The 21,460-nt window shown below is 44.1% G+C and overlaps 1 protein-coding gene across 1 annotated transcript in view; it reads right to left on the bottom strand.

Annotated features, from left to right (window-relative positions):
- Window positions 1-408: 408 nt before the first annotated feature.
- The window catches only part of gdap2 (ganglioside induced differentiation associated protein 2), a 26,010-nt gene continuing 4,958 nt past the window's right edge, over window positions 409-21,460 (bottom strand). Inside the window, exons 5-14 of the mRNA XM_080838681.1 lie at window positions 21,063-21,151; window positions 18,994-19,070; window positions 18,589-18,748; window positions 15,933-16,083; window positions 14,898-14,974; window positions 13,616-13,692; window positions 13,293-13,432; window positions 11,257-11,311; window positions 9,948-10,091; window positions 409-596 (exon numbers count right to left, since the gene is read on the bottom strand). Coding sequence (XP_080694807.1) covers window positions 555-596; window positions 9,948-10,091; window positions 11,257-11,311; window positions 13,293-13,432; window positions 13,616-13,692; window positions 14,898-14,974; window positions 15,933-16,083; window positions 18,589-18,748; window positions 18,994-19,070; window positions 21,063-21,151 — 1,012 coding nt within the window. The 3' untranslated portion in view covers window positions 409-554. The remainder of the gene's footprint in view (window positions 597-9,947; window positions 10,092-11,256; window positions 11,312-13,292; window positions 13,433-13,615; window positions 13,693-14,897; window positions 14,975-15,932; window positions 16,084-18,588; window positions 18,749-18,993; window positions 19,071-21,062; window positions 21,152-21,460) is intronic.

Here is a 21,460-nt window from a genome sequence, read left to right as displayed (position 1 = left end):
TTACTTGGAAAATGCCATGCAGTATTACTTCGACCACACAGGCATATCACGTTAACCGCATCGAAAGCATGTAAGTGAATCATCATGGAAACACTCAGTCCCCCACTCTCTCACTGTACTCCCTCTCTCACTCTTTATCTCCATCAAACACACACACACACACACACACACACACACAATCTGGACAGACTCTGAGGGTTTAAGATAGACCAGAGGTGCTATCCCTCATGACCATCAGCCCACAGCAGTGGACCCCACCCCCCCACCCACCACTCCCACCCTAACCCCCTGCAGAGATCCAGCTGGTCTCAGTCCATATTCTCCTCAAAGGGCTCTTCTCAATAAAAGCCATCAATAACAACAACAATTCAATGGAAACCAGGACCACCATAGTCCGCGCTGGCGTGTCGTGGTCAACAGGAGAGGATATTAGGAGTCTTTAGGTCCTTGGAAGGTCAGGTGATACCTGGCTGGCTCATGTAGGCTGAGAACATTGAGGCGTCCAATGTGGCGTCCAGTGGGGTCCACGACACTGGAGTGAGGGTCAAGGGGCTTCATAGACCAGAGGGGTGGTTGGTGCGGTAAGGTCCGTTCACCTGCACAAGCAGAGGAAATACACATTATAGTCTGTGGACACGCAAACACACTGCCCCAAAGAGACCTGCTAGCAACACATAACAAACCCGAAGCGTCACCTCCGGTGCCTGAGGATGCAGGTTCGAGTCTAGTGCAGGACTATGACCATTAGGATAAAATATCATAGCGAGTAACACATTAAAACCCATCACCTGTGAATATTATGCCAAGTTAATGACCACGGGCGACGCCCAAAAATCATATCCTGCACACTTCACAGCCGAGTCTCCAACTTCACAATGTTAGCCACAGACATCTATGAGCCTAGCAATAAAATAACCCAACTACTGCATGTGTTCAACAAACATAGTTGTAACTAGCTCGCAAACCAAATGACTAACACAGCTAAACTTAATGAAACCACTATGGTCCACTGAAAGTTATCCATGTGTCACACAGTTAAGTCCAATGGTATTTTAGTTATGAAGCTTGATGTATGCTAGACATGATGAACTAGTAGATAACTAGTTTGAGATTTAGCTTCTCCAGAGCTGCTAGTGTCATCACATCAAATCCGACTATTTTTTTAGACTTTTTGAAGGGCAGCAACACTTTTTTTTTTTTAACTTGGCAAAACGAAAACAAGAAAAAACTATGGCAGCATTAGAAACTATTTTAGAAGATTTTAAAAACACAAGGAAGACATACAGTTTGCAACAGTTATAAAAAAAGCAAATAATTTTAGGTGAACAGCTGATGGCACTGGAACAATAAAAAGGTGATGGCATCTGACTAGGGTCATCAAAGAAAAGCTATATTGTAATCACTAGCGGAGCTTCAATGGGTTTTTGTGAGTGTAGGGCGCCCACGGCCAAGCCCCAGGCTAGCAAAAATAAATCCTGGAGTCAGCTAGCAGTTATACTAGCAGCTAGTACAAATACTAGCAGCTAGTTAGTATAAATCACTTTGAAATATGTGGTTTTAATGAAAGATTTTAGTCAATAGTCCCCGGACAAACACACACAAATAACTGCCTGCAGAGGGAGAAAAACACTACACTAGGTTCTTTGACCTGTAAACAAACAATGAAAACATGATGTTCTACTGTTGCATAATGAACAGAAGACATACGTATGTACAGAAGGGGATGGATGAGCTTTACATTGACCATGTTTTATCCTTTCTTAATCAATTAAATGGATTGAGCGTTCACAAGTCTGGATGCCCTTTATACAATTTTAGAAATAGTATATACGTATATATTGTAAGCTGTAGTCATTTTAATGCAGTTTAAATGTTAATATAATGTATTTCTCAAATTCAAGTTGACAATTAAATCTGTTTTGTGTCTTTACCTTAATCCTTTAGCTACTGTTCAGTTGCTATTTGGGTTGGCATGATGATTACACCTACAGCCTGCGTGTGCGGTAGCATGTTTATTATGTTTGCAGAAAATAAAGCACACACACACACACAGGCTAATCAAAATGTTGACTAACTTAAGTAGGAAATTAAATCAATGATCCACTAATTCAAACAAACTAAACTAAACATGACCTAATTAGGACAGCTTTGGTCTAGAAAGGAAAAACGCCGGTGTACAAACAGGTTTTTCACATCAGGGACAGGAAGGTGTGTGTAAATAGAACACACACTGTTCCATTGACACTGATAATTCACACCAATGGACCGGAAAGGGAATAACCTTTCCCTGAACTTTCCTTTTTGAGTATTACTTTTAATTATCTATCCACAGTATTTAAGCATGATTTTTGATAAGCTTTTTTTTCATTTTAGTGATATTTTATTTTCAATTATATTTTATTTTCAGAAATTGGTGATTGCAAAAAAGTGGCGGGAAAATGTCCCTAGCGTAACTGACAGCTATGATTTCAGTCAACTGCAATGCCTGATCTTTAGCCAAAAGTATGTTTAGTGAAATATAATAATAATAAAATTTGTATTAAAACTATTTGTTAAAAACACACAAAAATGAGCAAATGCATTAGTCAAACAACAGAAATCTAGTACATAATGCCAGAAGGGGATAACCAAACATCTAATGAGTAGTAACTATGTACCCCCAAGCCGAACCTTATGATTGCTAATTGCAATAACGCTAACACAAAGCTCAGCACCAGTGCACTTTGTGCTGTCAAAGGGGGTGCGATGCTCACAACAACAACAAAAATAATTGCCCTTCAGTGAAATTGGATCCTTAACCAGCCCATGATAATCCCTGAGTTCTCCTTTTGAGCGGTCACATTAAACTCACAATAAGGACCGCGACCACCTTATCACTTAGCGGTGGAAACTCGCAGGTCAAGGCAGTGCCACGGCCGTGAGTACTTTTCCACTGAGGACAGACCCTGGAGTCATCTGGGGACAGCCACAGCAGCAGGCAGGCAGAGAGAGAGAAGGAAAGAAAGAGAAAAAAAGAGAGAGAGAGAGAGAGAGAGAGAGAGAGAGAGAGAGAGAGAGAGAGAGAGAGAGAGACAAGCGAGCAGTCGCATCTGGCTGTGATGGACAAAATCTCCCCGTCACCTGTTCCTCTTCCCACACACACACACACGGCACTGATTACACTGTTGCAAAATCCGCATCTGCTTCTGACAAAAATAGTAAACCGTCAGCTGTCAAAGAGAGGAGTCTTCTTCTCTGCATCCATCTTGTTATTCTCTCATTGACCGTTTTAAAGTAATTTAAAAGCCTGTCAATAGCTGAACTGTGTGCAGTAGGTCTAAGAGTGATGCTCGTTACTGGCACATTTTTTAGTCTTAACACTAAATCCAACAGATCCAAAACCAGCAGGGGGGAAGATGGCAGCGGGCCCTCACACAGTTCTGGCTCTGATCCGGCAAAGATCCGTTTCAAAGTCAACTTCCATCTGGGGAGCAAATGTGCTCTTCCCAAAATGTAGCCCATTCAGCAAAAGCATCTCTCCTGCGCTACCTTTCACTCTCCAACTCCCCATCACTCACTCACTCACTCCCTTTTCTCTTCCGTCATGCTTTCTCTCTCAAACATATACAAAAGCACACACACTGCCTTTCTCTCTTTCAGGCCAGAGTTCAGGTCATCTGGGGTGAGTCCAACCCCACTCACTGTGGGCCTAGTCAGTCAGTCAGTCAGTCAGAGAGTGCTGGCCCAGCAGTAGAGTGGCGTACAGTGAGAGAGACGGCTAGGGCTCACCGGCCAAAGAGCACTGAAAGGTTAAATATGTGGATTTAGGAAAAATGCTTTGAAGATGGTGACAATGAGGTCATTTTGAAGACATAGGGACAAAATAAAGGGTCTTATTTTTAGGAAATTCTTTCTTAGAAATATATTGCACTTACAATGCATGTCAAATTCTTTGTCAAACAAGGTTTTTTTTCAAAGATGGCATAAAATGTTTAAAAAATGAATAACAATGACTGGAGCAAACCAAAAAGCTTTATGCATGGTTGTACTGAGAAGATCTCTATCCATGTACCTTAAAGGCATCCAGTGCAACTTTATAGGCTTAAGACTCGAAAAATAAACATTCAATTTCTAGTCTTTTTTACACGTAGTAAGTTTCTATAACTCCATACCATTACATATCGACATTCAAGGAGCAAAGATGAGACGTCGTTGTGTGGTGAGAACTGATAGAAAATCGTACACAACAACAATCGCCGGTGGGGAGAGGCCATTTTTCCATTGACTGGAATCCTGCTTTATTTATTGGTGGCACCAATAAATAAAGATTTGGGGGGAAAATGGCGGCGATTTTTGTTGTTTACGATTTTCTATCAGTTCTCACCACACAACAACGTCTCATCTTTGCTCCTTGAATGTCGATATGTAATGGTATGGAGTTATTGAAACTTACTATGTGTAAAAAAGACTAGAATGTTTATTTTTAAGCCTCGAAAGTTGCACTGGGTGCCTTTAAGACTTTCATCCAACAAAATGACAAATTGCCCATTAAACTGGTAACAATTTATATCAGCTAAGAATTCACAGACTGGGAATTTTCATCACCTTGATCAGATAATCTTAACCTCATTTTGCCACTTTTTGAGGCATGTTTTTTAATACTTTTGACATGCTAACATGCCCATCATTCCCACCAGCCATGCAGGATACGCGCTCTGTGTTCTGGGACAGAAGTCCCCACAAAAAAAGCCTTCACTGCACCACACTGTCAACTATATTGCCAAAATATGCCAGTTTGTGCATAAGCAAGCTTTAAACCTTTTCACTTTTCAAGGGGTTTGGCATGCTCTTTAGCCCAAAACTCCTCTGTGCTGCTTTGACCTCCTAGCAGTCTTCAGAAAGCTGGCTTTGGAGGCTGATAGGGGGGGGTGTCTCAGGATGTCTGGCTGGCTGATACTCATTTATTTTCAGAAAACATGAGAACATGCGTCAGAGTCTATCTGAACAGTGACGTGTCAATCAAATGACTAGAACCGCACAACTTCTGAAGGGTTCTGGAATCCTGAAATGATAATTTCCTGGCAAAGCAAATATGTGCTGGACACTGAATCACTGACTGATTGTGTGTACAACACTACACTTCCACTTATAAACCCTTTGGTGCAATCACTTTTACTCATTGTCACCAGGGCCGGATTAAGACATTTTGAGGCCTGGGGCTATTTACCAGGATGAGGCCCCTATATCGCCCCGACGCACATCGTGACACGCACACAAACCCACGCCAGGTGCACCGTCACATCAGTGTTTTAAAGTCCACAGAACCACTCTATAAATATGATCAGTTTAAAGCCAAGGATAAAATGTATGCATAGGCGTAATTTACTGGGGGGTTAGAGGGGTTATAACCCCCTCAATAATCAGATCCAGCTAATATAACCCCCTCAATATCATCACACATAATTCAGATGAACAAAAAAATGAAATATTCTGAATTAATACCTTGTTTGTTTTCTTTATTAATTTAATTTGTCAGCAAGATAGTATCATGTTTTGATCATCTGTAATGTACCCCCCCCCCCCCAGCCCACCGACTACTTGGTATTACCTGAACTATTTCGCGAGTTCGTTGGGAATGAATAGTAAGAGAAGACTAATGCTAACTGTACAGTTGATATGAAAAGGACACTGGAAGGCAGCCATGGCCAGACAACAATTTTTAATTGTTGGTCGTCAAAGGAGCCAAAAGCCAAAAGGAGTAAAAAGTCATGACGATAAGGAGGTAAATACCCGTATTGTTAAATTAGCTTTTATCATCCACTCTATAATCTTTGGTCTCGGGTAGCCTTTGTATGCTTGCAGGTTTGTGTGAGCGCAAACGGTCCCCGAGCACTGACCTCAAACGTGTCATGACTCACCTTTAAAAATAGTAGACATTTGACTTAATTTGAGATGTTTCAGTTCAATAACAGGTGTTTTTTCACTACCTGGATAGTTTACGCCTTCATTTAAAGTGGAAAGGGACCTTCACTTTCCCCATACAAACCCTCAGAATGAAGAGGTATCAGTGGAGAAACAAAATTAGTTTCGATTGAGAGCATTATTTCACATTCAAACAGTATCGTTGATGTGCTATGTGCAGTAAAACCAGACGATCTGAATAATTCCTGATTCATGCCAGATATTTATTTCACGCTTTGTAAGAGCTAGCTAACTATGTGAACTTTATATGATTAGCATAGGCTACGTTGTAATGGCAGCGATAGACGTCCTCAAACTAAGATTCTAGAACCCACTGCCTCAAACATACTCGGTTACGGGTGGGTAAAATGCCATGTGAGTACAGAGACCAAATTGCTGTTTGCTCCCATACAGTCACACATACATTTTTTGGGGGGAATGCATTAATTTACTTAATTTACTTCATCCATTGACAGCTAGCTCCTATGGGCTAGTTCAGAGGTTACACCACTCCTTTTGAGCGTGCACTCCTGTACTGTACACACACGACAATATGTTTATTGAATTGTGCATTTGTATTGAATTGTGTGAATTTGCTGGATGTAGGTGTCAATAATACAGTGATGCAATTGATTAATCTTTAAGTTCTTGCGTGTTTTTTTCATAAGATAGACACACACAAAATCAATTAAGTGGAAGCTGCCACTGCTGACTAATGCTTAAACACTGAATTTTACTACTGTGTCATTATGGCATAAAGTCAAAAAGAAGCCAAAATCAGTAAAGGTATCGCAATGTATTTCTAATACAGGAACGGCAAATTGGCATGTTACCTTTTACACAAGAAGATGATTGATTAAATAAATAAATATGCCGCGAGTTTAACCCCCCCAATGGTAGACCCAAAGTTACGCCCTTGAATGTATGTATGTAGTAGACTACACTGTAGACAATAATAAACCAAATATGCAAATGTATACATGTTTCCATTCATTCAAAAGCAAAAACAAGGCTAAATAGCCAGGGAATGAAATAACGAATTGATTAAGCATATGCCTATTAGTGAAGCAACAGCTTGGCTCCGCGCCCACGTTTCTATGCGAGAGCACCGACGTGCGGTCAGGGGAGGCAGAGCTTCACCTGTCATCATTAAAGTAAAAAAACAAATAACGATCAAAGGAAATAAATATTTTCTACTGGTCTGTGATATAAATGTATTTTCTGCATGATTACAATCATTTCGAGCAGTTTTATAATCAAAATCGCTGATTTGCGCATGTCCTGTCCTGTTCAAACAGACAGGAGACAGCAAGACGATGAGGCAACGACGAGCTGTGCTTCATCTCAGATTGCGCAATACCTCACAAACTGGACTGTGTGTAGAACCTATTTAGTCCTGCTGATCTGACAAAAAACCTCAGTGAAAACCTCTACACTAATATTTGACCATGACTGCGAAAATGGAAGATTCTATAGCTAAGCTAAAACATTTCACTTAGCTATGTCTAACTGGCTTGCACATCATTTGTCTATAATTTTCAATGAATTAGCCTAATCTGCAGCGATATGCGTGAGGATAAGAACTCATACACCTTCAATTGCTGAAAGAATTTACGTTTTATTAGGCCTATTTAGATGGAACCGGGAAGCCTGGCTTGTTACCTGCATCATTGTATTTGAAAGCGCGTTGTTAAAAGCGTTTATCCCTGTCTTAATGATGTGGTGCGAACCAAAGCAAAGTTTAGAAATGTGAATTAATCTTCTTCAGTCTTACTTTGCACTTGAGGGCTTTTGCGATTATAAGGTCACGGTCCACTGACCAGTCTTTTGGCCCCACTCTCGTGCTTTCTTTGACCGGACATTTTCGCGCATTATAATTTGTTTCACTCTGAATGTTTCTAATGTTATGCGCGGTGCAGTGCCGTTGAATCACTCGACATCGGGCGACCTGAGGCCCCCCTGGTGGCTAGGCCCGGGGCTGCAGCCCGGTCAGCCCATTCGTTAGACACGGCCCTGATTGTCACACAGCTGTACTTCTGTCCATTGTGAGGCCCGAGGCTATGAACCGAGCCTTGGAAGAAGTCCCTCTTAAAAACCAATCTACCAAATCTACCTCCGAAGGCCAAGTCCCATGCCAGACCAATCACAAGTAAGAGAGGAAGACAGTTCCAGAAACCATACTAAAGTTACAGAGAACAAAAATAGAAGTAAGGCATGACTCTGGTTGAAAGTAACTTTTTGGAGCATGACTGTTTCATTTCTTTTATTAAACAAACCTGGGAAGGATCTTTTAATTAAGTGATTTCATATTTGTCTGTTTGCATTTTCTTTTGCATAAAGCTGCCTTGTGTATTGAGGGTTATGGGTTTTTAACCAACTGCACATTCGTGGTCACAGTTTTATGTTCTTGATAAATTAAGGAAACACCATTTACCACTTTTGCACACTGCAGCTGGCAACCATCGCGAAAAGATATTTCATTTTTATTTGATTTCACACGATGCCTCCCTCAACGAAAGTGTGATGGTGTCTGGGGGCTATTTTTAAACTACTGGAACTTGAGTGACTAAGTCTGAACCACTTATTGGGTTTTTAAGACCCTGAAACCCTCATTTAGAAGTTCTTTCAGGGGCGTCTCTGGGTTGTTGTCCTTGGTTGCCGTACAACAACTCAGGCAGAAAATAAAAATGAAATGGCTTCAAAACGCCCCCGCTGGCTGGGCTGAAAAAAGAAAAATCACTTAGATTTAAAGCAGTGATATAAACGCTATTAAAATAAATTGAGAGAAATTGCCACGTTGATTACGTCCTTCCTTGCATGCAATGTTGATGCTGGGGAATTCGCAGAAAATTAGTAAGAAAGAAAGAAAGAAAGAAAGAAAGAAAGAAAGAAAGGCCATATGCTTTTCTCTGCCTCTTTTCTAAACCTGTACAATGAAATATGTCACAGTGAAACACACAGAACAAACCGTGAGAAATCTGATATATGGCGGGATATATCTGATGGGATGTGCTTGTTAAGGTCTAACTCTAATGTTGAATTCTGCACAGCAGGATTTATAAGAGCTTATAAAAAAAAAGAGAGAAAGAAAAAAAAAAAGACAGCTTAGTCATGAGCGAGCCAGCTGAAAAAACAAAAAGGAGGAAAAACAGCAGATCCAAAGAAAAACAGAAAACAAACGTCGTCCCCCATTGAGCACTGGCTTTCCAGACATGCAGCTTTGCTTTGTCTTATCAGGCCCTCTGGCCCTGTAAAGCAGGATCCTCTGATTTTAGTTAAGCGACAGACTCTAATTGGTACTGCACCTGATATTGTTAGAAATAAGATCAAGGGGCTTTGGAAATTGCAAGACACAGACAGGTGGTGTTGTTGAGGCGAACAAACATCGCTAGTGTCCACAAAATCTTTTGAAGCCATAACCTATGCAAACTGCCTCTTTGCTAACTGCCTCGGAACAAAGAGCAGTGTTGTCCAACATGAGATGAAACCCTGAAGACTACAGCAGCTTTCTGTAGTCCACTGAGTCATGGACTTGCCCTCCCAGCTTGACTTAATAAAGGAGTGGCCATCTGCGCTGTGACTTGCTGCGCTCAGGGAGAATCCTCCAACACTCTAGAATCCTCCAACACTCTAGAATCCACCAACACTCTGCAGCCACAGCGCAGACTAAAGCGCTCATCCTCTAGATACAGATAGCACAGAAGTGTTTTGTGAGAAGACGTTTATAATCTGAAGGCCTTTTCATGGAAGTCATGGAACTAGCCTTTGCATCGCAAACTACAACAAAGGCAGGGATGTAGATCGATCCTCCTGAAGGCGATTAGCTCTGATGTTCATTGTGAGGATATATATTAAATAATTTAGCAGTACAACAGTACAACAATTTTCATCAGCCTATGTGTGTTCCCTGGGAATCGAACCCCTGATCTTGGCATTGTTAGAAACCTTGTTCTGAAACACCTGTAATCTGAGGACACTTTATCTGGTAGGGGTTAGGGGTCACTCACCCTGGCGTCGTACTCCAGGACGAATGGCGGGATGTCAATCTGCTCAGGCAGAATGCAGGTGAAGAGCTGCTGTAGCGTGTCGATGTGGTGGACCTTGTCCTTCATGCCCGATACACTGAAGGTTGTGAAGAACCAGGTGGACACCTGTTACAGGTGAGACAACAGAGAAGACACTTTATCAGAGAGTTTATAAAACATCCCAAGTTACAGATGCAAGAAAGACGGGAAAGAGAGACGTGGAGCATTGACAACAAACTTTGGACACAGAGCCCACAAGACTGTGTAGGAGGGTCACCAACAGGAAGGCGTTCGCTCAAGCCTGTGACGAGACGTAATAATAATAATAATACTACAGTCATCACTATAAGGTTCTGCAAAACTGGGCTTTTTGTTCTAATGAGTAGTTCTTTAGAGGTCCTTTTGAGTTTCGAAACTGTGATTTGGGGGTTGGGACAGGGTGTGTTGTGGGGATTTCCTAGCAACTCTCAGACGCCTCCATACAGACAAATGGGTCCAATGGGTTCCGTGGTGCCGACCTTTCGCTCTCCACTTTACAGAGACCTGGACCCAAAGTTGCACTCAATTTACCAGCTTCCTCTGCCTGGGCTAACAAATCATTAAAATCAGGACGCTATTTAGAGAGTGGAACTATATTTTCTTTTACAAGCTGGCACTACTGCACTGTTAAACGCTTTCATCTTAAGCTTCCAAGTGAACCCTGAAATCCCATTCAAAACCACTTAAAGTAATTTGCGAGGTTTACTTCAATTACTTCGCAGCTAGTCCTGAGCACAGCTCACACCTGTGAGGTGAAGGAAGGCCTGGGATTCCTGAATGAAATTCAGAGGATTCATTATCTGCTACCTAATTGCTCGACTATTCATTTTTTTTTCACGCTTTGAGAATATGGGGGTTAATTGGTCCAATATTACCCATGGAAATGAGCGCAGAGTGAATGATGGAAGGTTTTCCCCTCCCTTTTTTCTGTCTTTATTAGGTCTCCACACACTACTCAACACCAGGAGGCATTGCATAATCACCAGTGGGGACTCTTAAAGAAGAAAGAAGCCAAATATTATTTTCCTTAATGCCGTTCCTCAGGGGATGAGGAAAGATCACCACAGGGTACAGCGAAACGGTGATTTGAAAGCACTGTGTACTGGAACACAAGACTGTATAGAACAACACGACACACGAAAAAATATTGACTGGAACACAAGACTGTATGGAACAACACAGACTGAGGCAAAGACTCCTATAGCCGTGGTAACGGCCCCTAACAACACTTGGTGGACAGCTGTCAGCTTACCTTGGAGCGGAAGTTGGGGTGGACAAAGTAAAAGGCCTTCAGGTTCTTCTTGAATCTGTAAAAGCAGTGGGGGGGTTGGGAACAGTATCTGTAAGCGTGTGTGTGCTAAGGCAGATACGTAACAAACTGATTGCTCACAACACAAACATGAGTGCATCTCAGCGGGATACGATGTTATTGGCTTTATTAAGAAACACAATAAACAAATCAAATTTAGACAGGGAGATGGAAACAACGCTATCATAGCAGAAATAACCAAAAAAAGAAGACATATTTAAAACAAGACTAAATGTCCATGAAATGGGTCCAAAATGCATCCCCAAAAGCCAATCCTCCGTTCCAAAGGCCGACGATCTAGTCCAAAACACACACTAGAGGCAGAAATTACCTCCAGGCCCATCCAAGAAGCTTGGGAGGGTTTACAGCATGCGAGGGACACATTTGTCAACGCTCTCCCCTTTCCCATGACCGACCGTGACCAGCTCATGCTCTAAACCTTGCCGGCTCTCACCACTGACTGGCGACAGGTATGGTGAAGCTTCGGCAAGTGTGACGTCACCCCTCCGGTGATTTAATCCATGTCAACGGTTTCGCAATGCCATAAATGTAACCCAGGTGCGCCTCACCGTGACTAAAGAATCCTAATCTCTCGTGGACACCAGAACCGATGAAACTTTTTTTATCCCTGCAAACAACTCAGGATGTGTTTAACAACCTGCTCTTCCTGCGACAGGAAAGACTGGAGTTCTTCTATGATGTTGCCTAGCGACGTGAGGTCGACGGAGAGGCGGCGCTTGCCAGAGCCATGTAAACTACAAACATCCTTTTTACAATGCTTGGTCACCGATGACGCACTACAACGTTTAACATGCACCCGACACAAGGCCTGGGCTTGCTATTCTTCATGGCCAATCAAGGCGATTTGAAGAGGCGTTCCCCATGGCGCCTCTGAACTAATTTGGATCCCAGGGGTCGTTCGAGTCTAGGGCCACTCAACCACATCTCTGACCTGACCCAGTCCCATCCTGCCTTCCACTCCTATCCCAGGGCTTACAGACACTTACAGGCTTACAGGCCCCCTTGTTTTCTCTCCAGGGCCATCCCTGAGACTCCCCCTTCCCTTCTTATCCTCTTTCTCTGGAGCCCAGTTCCTTTATCTAATTGTCGGCCCTGTTAGAAAGCGAGCCCTATGAGATGCCGTGTACCCAGCCCTGCATTACTCGGAGGGGGCGTCCGGGGTCACAGGTTCAACTCTGAGGATATTTTTCCTTCTCGCCCACCCCCACCGGCAAGACGCAAAGCCGGATCAACCTTGTTGCACACCATTTTACTTTTCAACAGACTATTAAACGTGCCCCTAGTAATGCCAATGTGGCCCTGGGCCAACAGGGCATGCTGCATGAGCCCGCTGTATCCGTCTCTTGCTGCCAGCAGCTTGTCGTTCTGTCTGAGAGGCACAGGGGCGCAAGGCCAGCTCCTCTGTATCACACCATTCGTGGTTGGCCCTAGCGGTTAGCTCATTCGCTTGTGATTACCACCGTGGCATGACTGGTTTTCTATGGTTTTTGCCCTGGAACAGAAATAACATTTGGCCCCGGAGTACCGAAGGCAGGGGAACATGTTCTGGGGGAAGACTGGCCGTGTTGAGGCCCCCCCCCCCCCCCCCACCAATGATTTAAAGGTCTAGACGCCAAAACTAACTCCAGGTTTTCCAAAGCAAAAGGCAGGTAGAAAGTTATTTAATTTCATCCTCAAACTAAAGGATCCTTGGATGTGGTTTTAAGTCATCAATGGAGACTTTAGTACGCCAAGACGAAAGGGTTAGCACAGGTATGTCAAGCGCCTCAAAACTCCTCACAGTATAAGAGGTCAGTCCTGTCTGGTTAAATCTCACAGACAGTTAGGACATTTAATTCAAACACAGTCTTATTCCATTCCATCTTTTAACGCTGGACTCCTGACAAACCTACTGTCATCTGAAGAAGAGAAGTACGACGAAAACGAAAACAAAACTAGGCTCTTGGTCAGTGACTCACTTGGTGTCTACGATGTCGTAGAGCTTCTTCAGGAAGTCAGAGTCAAAGTGGTTGTGCTCCCCCGTGTGAGTGTGGAAGTACACCATCACGTACTCCTTCTCCGTGATGTGGTCCAGCACGTGGATGAAATATAACAGGGCCTAATGTGGAAGGGCCACACACACACACACACACACGGACACGGACACGGACACGGACACACACACAGTTAAAAAAAAAAGACCATGCACTTGATATGATGCTATATTCCCGACTTGGAGCATATTAAGTAATCAAATTTTAAAAAGTGGTGTTTTGAGTGTGTGTGTGTGTGTGTGTGCTACCTTCTCTATGTCAATCAGGGTCACTGGGATGTTCCGTCCCACAATCACCATCACTGTCCTGCCACACTTATCAACACCTACACAGACACAGACACAGACACAGACACAGACACAGACACAGACACAGACACAGACACAGACACACACAAACACACACAGACACTTAAAACGACTGAGAAAGAAGCAGTCCTTTCTAGAAAAGAGAAGAAAGCACCTTAATCTGGTAAATCCAATCTCAACAAAAAAACTGAACTGACCTCAGTTCTCAGCACAGGCACACACTTACACAGCCTCTCTCTCTGTCAGACATTCAGACACACACACACAATCAAACACACAGATTTCCAAGTAATTATCTCTAAACTCCTGCAGGTACTAAATCTGGTTTTGATAATTAAGGCCTCTTCAGCCCCACTGGTCCACTTGAGGAGAGAAATTTGTTTTTGCGCAGAGGAATGCATAGAGGTGTGTGATATCCTGCCAAGGAACCCTTTTATTTGCAACAGGCCGACATCAACACCAGAGACAGTCTGCCCCCTCTTGGCAAACCATTCACATAACAGTTTGTCTGGTAGTCAGGCAGCTGTTGGGCCAGCTCTCTCGCAAAAACAGCTAAACATGTTGCTGATGTTTGACCTTGTATGAGACCAGAGCCCAGAGATGAACTAGAGTAGAAGCAAGGCTTCTCTGCTGGGGGGTGTTTGGGAAGTGTGAGCGCAGTGTGGCGTCGTGTTGAAACCGGAGCTGGTTGTTATTAGCGGAGAGGGTGTTAGCATCCAGGCAAGGGGACAAACAAATGAGAGAGGGTCACTCTGAGAGTCGCTGGGGACAACAGACAGGCCAGCTGCAACACCGTTTCTAACAAAACTGCAGTAACCTCTGTCCTCAAAACACATATTCTCTCTCACACACACACACACACACACACACACACACACATCCCTAAATCTTCTTGTAACTCCCTCAGTCTGACTACAAGAAATGCAAAAACAAACGCAAAACCAACAAACCTTGAGTAAACCCTGTCCGGAAAATACACATATGCACAATTAAAAAAACACATAAAAACAAAAACAAACATACAACTTCACTTAACTCTCACAAATCCGTATGAAGGCCAAGTAAACTGTATGCCTTTAAAATGAACACCAACCTGTCTGGTATAAGGCTTTAAGTGTATGCCTTTCAAATGAACACCAACCTGTCTGGTATAAGGCTTTAAGTGTATGCCTTTCAAATGAACACCAACCTGTCTGGTATAAGGCTTTAAGTGAACACCAACCTGTCTGGTATAAGGCTTTAAGTGCTGCTATGTCTGAGAGGTCCTCCGCTCGCGCCCTGCACAACCAGCGGTTATAACTACAGAGAGAGAGAGAGAGAGAGAGAGAGAGAGAGAGAGAAAAAAAAAGAAAAAGAGAAAACAGGAAGGAAAGAGAGAAAGAATTAATAAACCCTCATTCAATTTAAAACCAATTTATGAACAATGTCATATTCTTTAATGCATCTGGTGTGTTACAAAGTGTTCTGCTGTTGGGACAGGGTACATGGGAAGTTACAGACAGTGCAAATTAAATCACAATAACAGATGAAGAGGCTGGATCAGATTTGGCAGAGTAATTCCGAATAACACTGAGAACTGACACGAAGCCCGCCAGATCATACGGGTTTAAGCGATGCATACAAATGCAGCAGAACACGTGTCAGCACAACAGCTTTGTTCAGTGTCGCTCTCGGCAGGAATCAGATTTGTTAGACATTTCCCGGAGAGAATTACTGTGAAGATGGATTGTAAGGGTCTGAAGTGTTTACCCACGTATATTTCTACTCACAAGTTGAGCAAGGGAATGTGAGGGAGAGTTTCTGCGAGAGTGTGTAGCGGAAGATAGAAAATGAGTGAGTGAGTGTGAGACGGTCAGACAGTGAGTGAGTGAGTGAGTGAGTGAGTAAGTGAGTGAGTGAGTGTGAGACGGTCAGACAGTGAGTGAGTGAGTGAGTGAGTGAGTGAGTGAGTGAGAGACGGTCAGACAGTGAGTGAGTGAGTGAGTGAGTGAGTGAGTGAGTGCTGTCTGACGGGCGGGGGGAGGTACCCATATCTCTTGCTATTCCTGTTGATACTGGTCTCCTTTTTATTACTGTACGTAAAACTTAATTTACCATAATTATAATTTGACTGAGTGGGGTTATACATACAGAGCACTTTATTAAGAGAATGAGGATAACAGAGCTAGAATGAGTGTTTGTAATGTGTGTGTGTGTGTGTGTGTGTGTGTGTGTGTGTGTGTGTGTGTAATTTGCGGTGAGTGATAGCAGTGGTTACTTTCTCTGGTGCTGTTTCTGTAGAGTAGCCTCAGACATCTGGCCCTGTAGGATGAGTTTGCGCTGTTTGTCCACGTCCCCCTCCATACGCGCAAACGCATGCGTCCCCACCACCCCCAAGTCCAGCTCCAGGCTGTCGTCCTCAGAGTTATCTGAATGGAACACAAAAACACACACACACACACTTATCTTTAATTACATCTCTCGTCTTTTGCTGACCCCCAGCCCCATTCTCACTGACACACTGTCATTAATGACATCTTTCTCTCGCTCTCCCCTCTCTAACACACACACACACAAAACAGCTCACTCGCCCTCACATCAGAAATACTAATTAACCTCACAACGTCTCTCATGATCATGAGACACACAAACAAACCACCGTATAAAATTAATTAATCATGCCTATGTCAACACACACACACACACACACACACACACACACACACACACACACACACACACACACACACACACACACACACACACACACACACACACACACACACACACACACACACACACACACACACACACACACACACACACACACACACACACAAACACACGTCTGAGAGTAATTATCCTGCTTCAAATCTGATCACAGCATCCATCCCACCCCTCCTCCTCCCATAAAGAGAGACAGCGGCCTCCTGAGTGGCCATCTTCCACCCAGACTAAGACATGCTCCGCAGGACAGCAGAGTTCCAGTAACCAGGAGACCCCGCCTGAGGAGGACCAAACAGCCAGTCAGATCACTGCGTCAGAAGAGCAGCCAGACAGCTGGGGAAGTGATCAACACACCACTGACTACTCCTCAAATTCAAACAAGACTTCAGGCCTGGAATATGGCCCTCATGTCTTTGATGTGTGTTTGTGTGTATGTATATATATATTGATCTGCTTCTTGTCAACAGATTCAATGCTTTCATTAGCGTCCAGCTAATCTGTTGACAGGAAGCAGATCAAAGAGCCTTGATGGTTGCCATGGTGAGCGGGCAACATCAGGACCACAGCTGTATTCTCCATCACATAACCAGTCTTCACCCTTCTTCTCAAGCCCCTCATCACCACATCTGCCTTTTTGGTTGTGCTCCTCTCTGTTCTCCATCACTCGTCCCCCTGGAAGATGACCGTGACAGACACTCTATCCTTCTCAATTATTTTCTGTCTCATTTAACCCCCCCGTCTTTCTCTCCATCTCTTCCCACCCTCCTCCCTCTTTCTGTCTTTTCCCTGTCCTTCAGGACCAGAGAGAGCCAGTGGGGCACTGGTGTGGCCGTACAAGCCCAGGCCTCAGGCCGCCCTGCTGGCGCCTCGAGGGAGCATCCAGCCCTGAGCGGGAAACTCAGGACGCGTTTGTTTGCCTTGGGCCGAGCTGCCGGCCCTGTTTGTTTGAGTTGGACAGACCCCTGGAGCCACACACACACACACACACACACACACACACACACACACACACACACACACACACACACACACACACACACACACACACACACACACACACACACACACACACACACACACACACACACACACACACACACACACACCATTGTGTCTGGGGTCAAGCAAGAGTGGTGCTGGTGGTGGTGGCGAGGCACCAAACGCACGCACACACATACATACACCCTGTGCAGACACAGAACCTGTGCAGACACACACGCACAGACACAGAACCTGTGCAGAAACACACACACACAGATGTTTTAGTTTTGACTATCATTTCAGAATACATGAGAACTCCAATATTGCTAATATGTATTGAAACCATTTTGGCGATTTTTTTTGTAAGAGGAAGGACATTGCGTGAGACCTTGAAACTATTTTCTCAAACCCTTGCCCACATGCAAAACACACCAAATGCGTACACGCACGCATACAAGCACACACTTCTTTTTTAGGTCAACAGCACAAACAAGGGCACAAACACTTTACCTCGGTCTTTCTGCGCACGCACGCACGCACGCACGCACGCACGCACGCACGCACGCACATTTCCTGTCTTCACCACTTCTCCTTGGCCTGGGCTGGTGGTTTGAGAGGGGCAAGGCCTCTGCCTGTGCCTAAAGGCCCTGTGGTCTTACACACTTCCACTAAGTCCCTCAACAGGCTTAATTTATTCCACTAAAACCACCTGCACAGCCAGCTAGCTACCAAACATGCTAACACACCCTTGTCTAGATGTGTGTAAACATGGGCTACACATACATAGGGCTCTGAACTACACGAAACCACAACTCCAAAACTAGGCTTCTTTCAGGTCCTAAAAAATAATAGAAGTGAAATATTTACACTGATTGAGGACTTATGCAAACATCCCAAAACACGGACATGACGAGAATATCCACTGCTGCGGATTTTATTAAGTGTCGTCATGACTCCTGACTCCCCATTGCGGTTCTAGTCAGTGGGGCACCAACTCCGGACCACTCTCTCCTGTCTGGAGAGTCTGAGTGGCGTCACAGGACAGCCCACTCTAGAGCGCTCTATTAGACTCTATGGTGTTGGACACAGGACAGCCCCCTCTACTAGACTCTATGGTGTTGGACACAGGACAGGAGGTCCCCCTCTAGTAGACTCAGTGGTGTTGGACACAGGACAGCCCTCTCTAGAGCGCTTTAGTAGTCTCAGTGGGGTTTGTCTGGACTTACCCTCCAGGGTTCCGGGTTTCTCAGCGATGCGGATCTGTCTTTCGGGCACCACCGGCTCCCCCTCAGAGTTTCCGATGTCTGCGGGGAGGAGGGGAAGGCTGGAGCGCTCCTCTGCCACCGAGCGGGGGTAGTACAGGGGCAGCAGCTTCCTGTACACAGGCTGGACACACACAAACAAAGTAAATACATTAACTTAGCCATGTAAGTAAACGTGTTCATACAGTGAGTGACACATCACAAAAAAAAAAACATTAAAACATTCCCTCCACTGCAGATCAATTAATCTTGAGCTTTGGCAGATTCTTTCATCAGGCTATGGATCATCTCAAGCACTTAAATGTCTGCTAGATGACTTAAACACACACAGACACACAGACACACACACACACACACATACACACATACCTCTTCAATGTCCGACACTGCAAAGACCACCGTCTCTATGCTTTGACCATGGAGCTCCAGAAACCTCCGTACCGTTCCTGTGTGAGAGCGCGCACACACACACACACACACACACACACAATCAAGTTCACTCCTGACAGTATACAGACACCCCTCACCAGACCTTGTCAATTATACTCTGTTATCATTCTGAGTGGTCATCTAAGAGTAATTCAGTTCACCATCAGCGTGTCAAACCCTTTCTCTCACAGCAGTTCTCTCTTTATTAATGTGCATTCCATCTCTGCAATTGCAGCGCTGACACGACATCTGAATGATAAACTCCAGCTATTTTGTCTGGCGCAATATTCCGGTAACATCTATTAAGGGCATCATCTACAATCAAAGTTTGGCGTTTTCTCCCCCAGATGTTTCCATATCACAAGGGGTAATCATTCTCCTTCAGGATCAATTATTCTCGTCTGTGAGGACTGCAACAGATCCTCAACCCAATTTAAAAAAACTAAATCTATTCAGACTACAAAACAGTGCCAAAGTCTGTTCCATTTATCCTTCTTTCAAATTTCAACTGAAAACAACCCTTCATGTTGCATCAGGTCGTCCTCATTTTCATAACTCAACACTTGATAGTTCCCTGAGTGTGCGTTATTGACTCATGATAACAGTCTGTGTAATTTGGACCGTTGGCGCTTATTTGGCCTTTCAAATTCCATTACAGCCCGTTTGCCAATGCTCTATCAAAACTAACCAACACAGTTTTCTTGCGAAGACCACCAATTATGGTTAACAGCACGGTAATGTGAATAGCCCTGAACAATTCCTTGACTGTGTAAGGGTCATCAAGGTATGAGCCAACACAGGGCTTTACGCACGTATGATGCTGTATATCGCATTACCTGACTAGGACAAGCGATCGTTACAACCATACCCCTACAACAGGCACTAGAACGAATGAATATGCAGATCACGGTAGTTTGCCTGAACTGATTCACTCCGTACATTTGGGGTGGGATTGTTTTTGTTGTGTCTACGTTTCTAAGAGTTTTTGGGACAAAAACACTTGGTTAAATTCTAGCCCAAGTCCAAACGTGCAGGAGGAAGGTACGTGCCAGAAAGAACCAATACCATAGTGTACATTTAAGCAGTAAATGATCCTGCCTCATCAAATGATCCTGCATCATCAAGTAGATAAAAGTGATCTTGTGCTTCTTTCACTGTCTGTTGTGAACACCTTAACAGGCATGACGCTCTGACTCACAGAGGCCTCCATGAACTCCAGTGCTGCTTCACCCATGAGACCATACACTCACAGTAGCACTACTGTATGGAATATCACCCTGGAGACCATACACACACTGTAGCACTACTGTATGCAATATCAGCGTTCACACAGAATAGTTTATAGAGATCCTTATCCACACGTTTTTTTTTCTTCAGAATCTTTTATACACACCCTTATCCACACATGTTCTTTTTTCGTCAGAATATTTATGCACACCCTTATTGACACGTGTTTTTTCTTCAGAATATTTTATGCACACTCTAATCCACACGTGTTTTTTGAATGAATAAATATAGATGTACAGCATTTCTGTGTGATTTCCAGGAATAGGCATGTGAGAAGTAATGCGTGTGACACTATAAGGCTTACGGCTGTTGTTTCCGTGGACGATGTGATGTGAATGTGCTATGCTGATGTGGGAGACCGCTGCTCACTGAGTGTCATCCACTGGGTGCTAAGTGTGTGGAGTCATTAACTGAGTGCTATGTGTGTGTGTGTGTGGTGTTATCCACTGAGTGCTACGTGTGTGTGGTGTTATCCACTGAGTGCTACGTGTGTGTGGTGTTATCCACTGAGTGCTACGTGTGTGTGGTGTTATCCACTGAGTGCTACGTGTGTCTGTGTCTGTGTCTGTGTCTGTGTCTGTGTCTGTGTCTGTGTCTGTGTCTGTGTCTGTGTCTGTGTCTGTGTCTGTGTCTGTGTCTGTGTCTGTGTCTGTGTCTGTGTCTGTGTCTGTGTCTGTGTCTGTGTCTGTGTCTGTGTCTGTGTCTGTGTCTGTGTCACTCACTGAGTGCTATGTGTGTGGCATCCTCCAGCGGGTAACCCCTTTTCACCGTGCTGACCACACACAGACCCACAGACGCCATGGCCTGCTCCCTGCAACAAACACAGGGCGGAGAGGAGTTAACATGAGGACACACCGACAACTGGGTACACACACACGCACACACACTCTCTGATCATTGGAAGAACACACAGCGAGGAAAGGAGCTGTCAATAGGGTGACACCCAGATAACTGGGAATGACTTAAGACACACACGCACACTCACACACACAGTATCATTTCAACTGTTGGGTGTGTCACAGTTTCACTGCTAATCATGCAGACAACAGGATGTGCCACTCTTGAACCCTCTCGATGAACCCTCATGCATAAACACACTCTATCGAACAACACCTCTAAA

Source organism: Sprattus sprattus (assembly GCF_963457725.1).
Source record: "Sprattus sprattus genome assembly, chromosome: 5".
NCBI classification, from domain to species: domain Eukaryota; kingdom Metazoa; phylum Chordata; class Actinopteri; order Clupeiformes; family Clupeidae; genus Sprattus; species Sprattus sprattus.
This window is presented reverse-complemented; position numbering and strand designations above follow the sequence as displayed.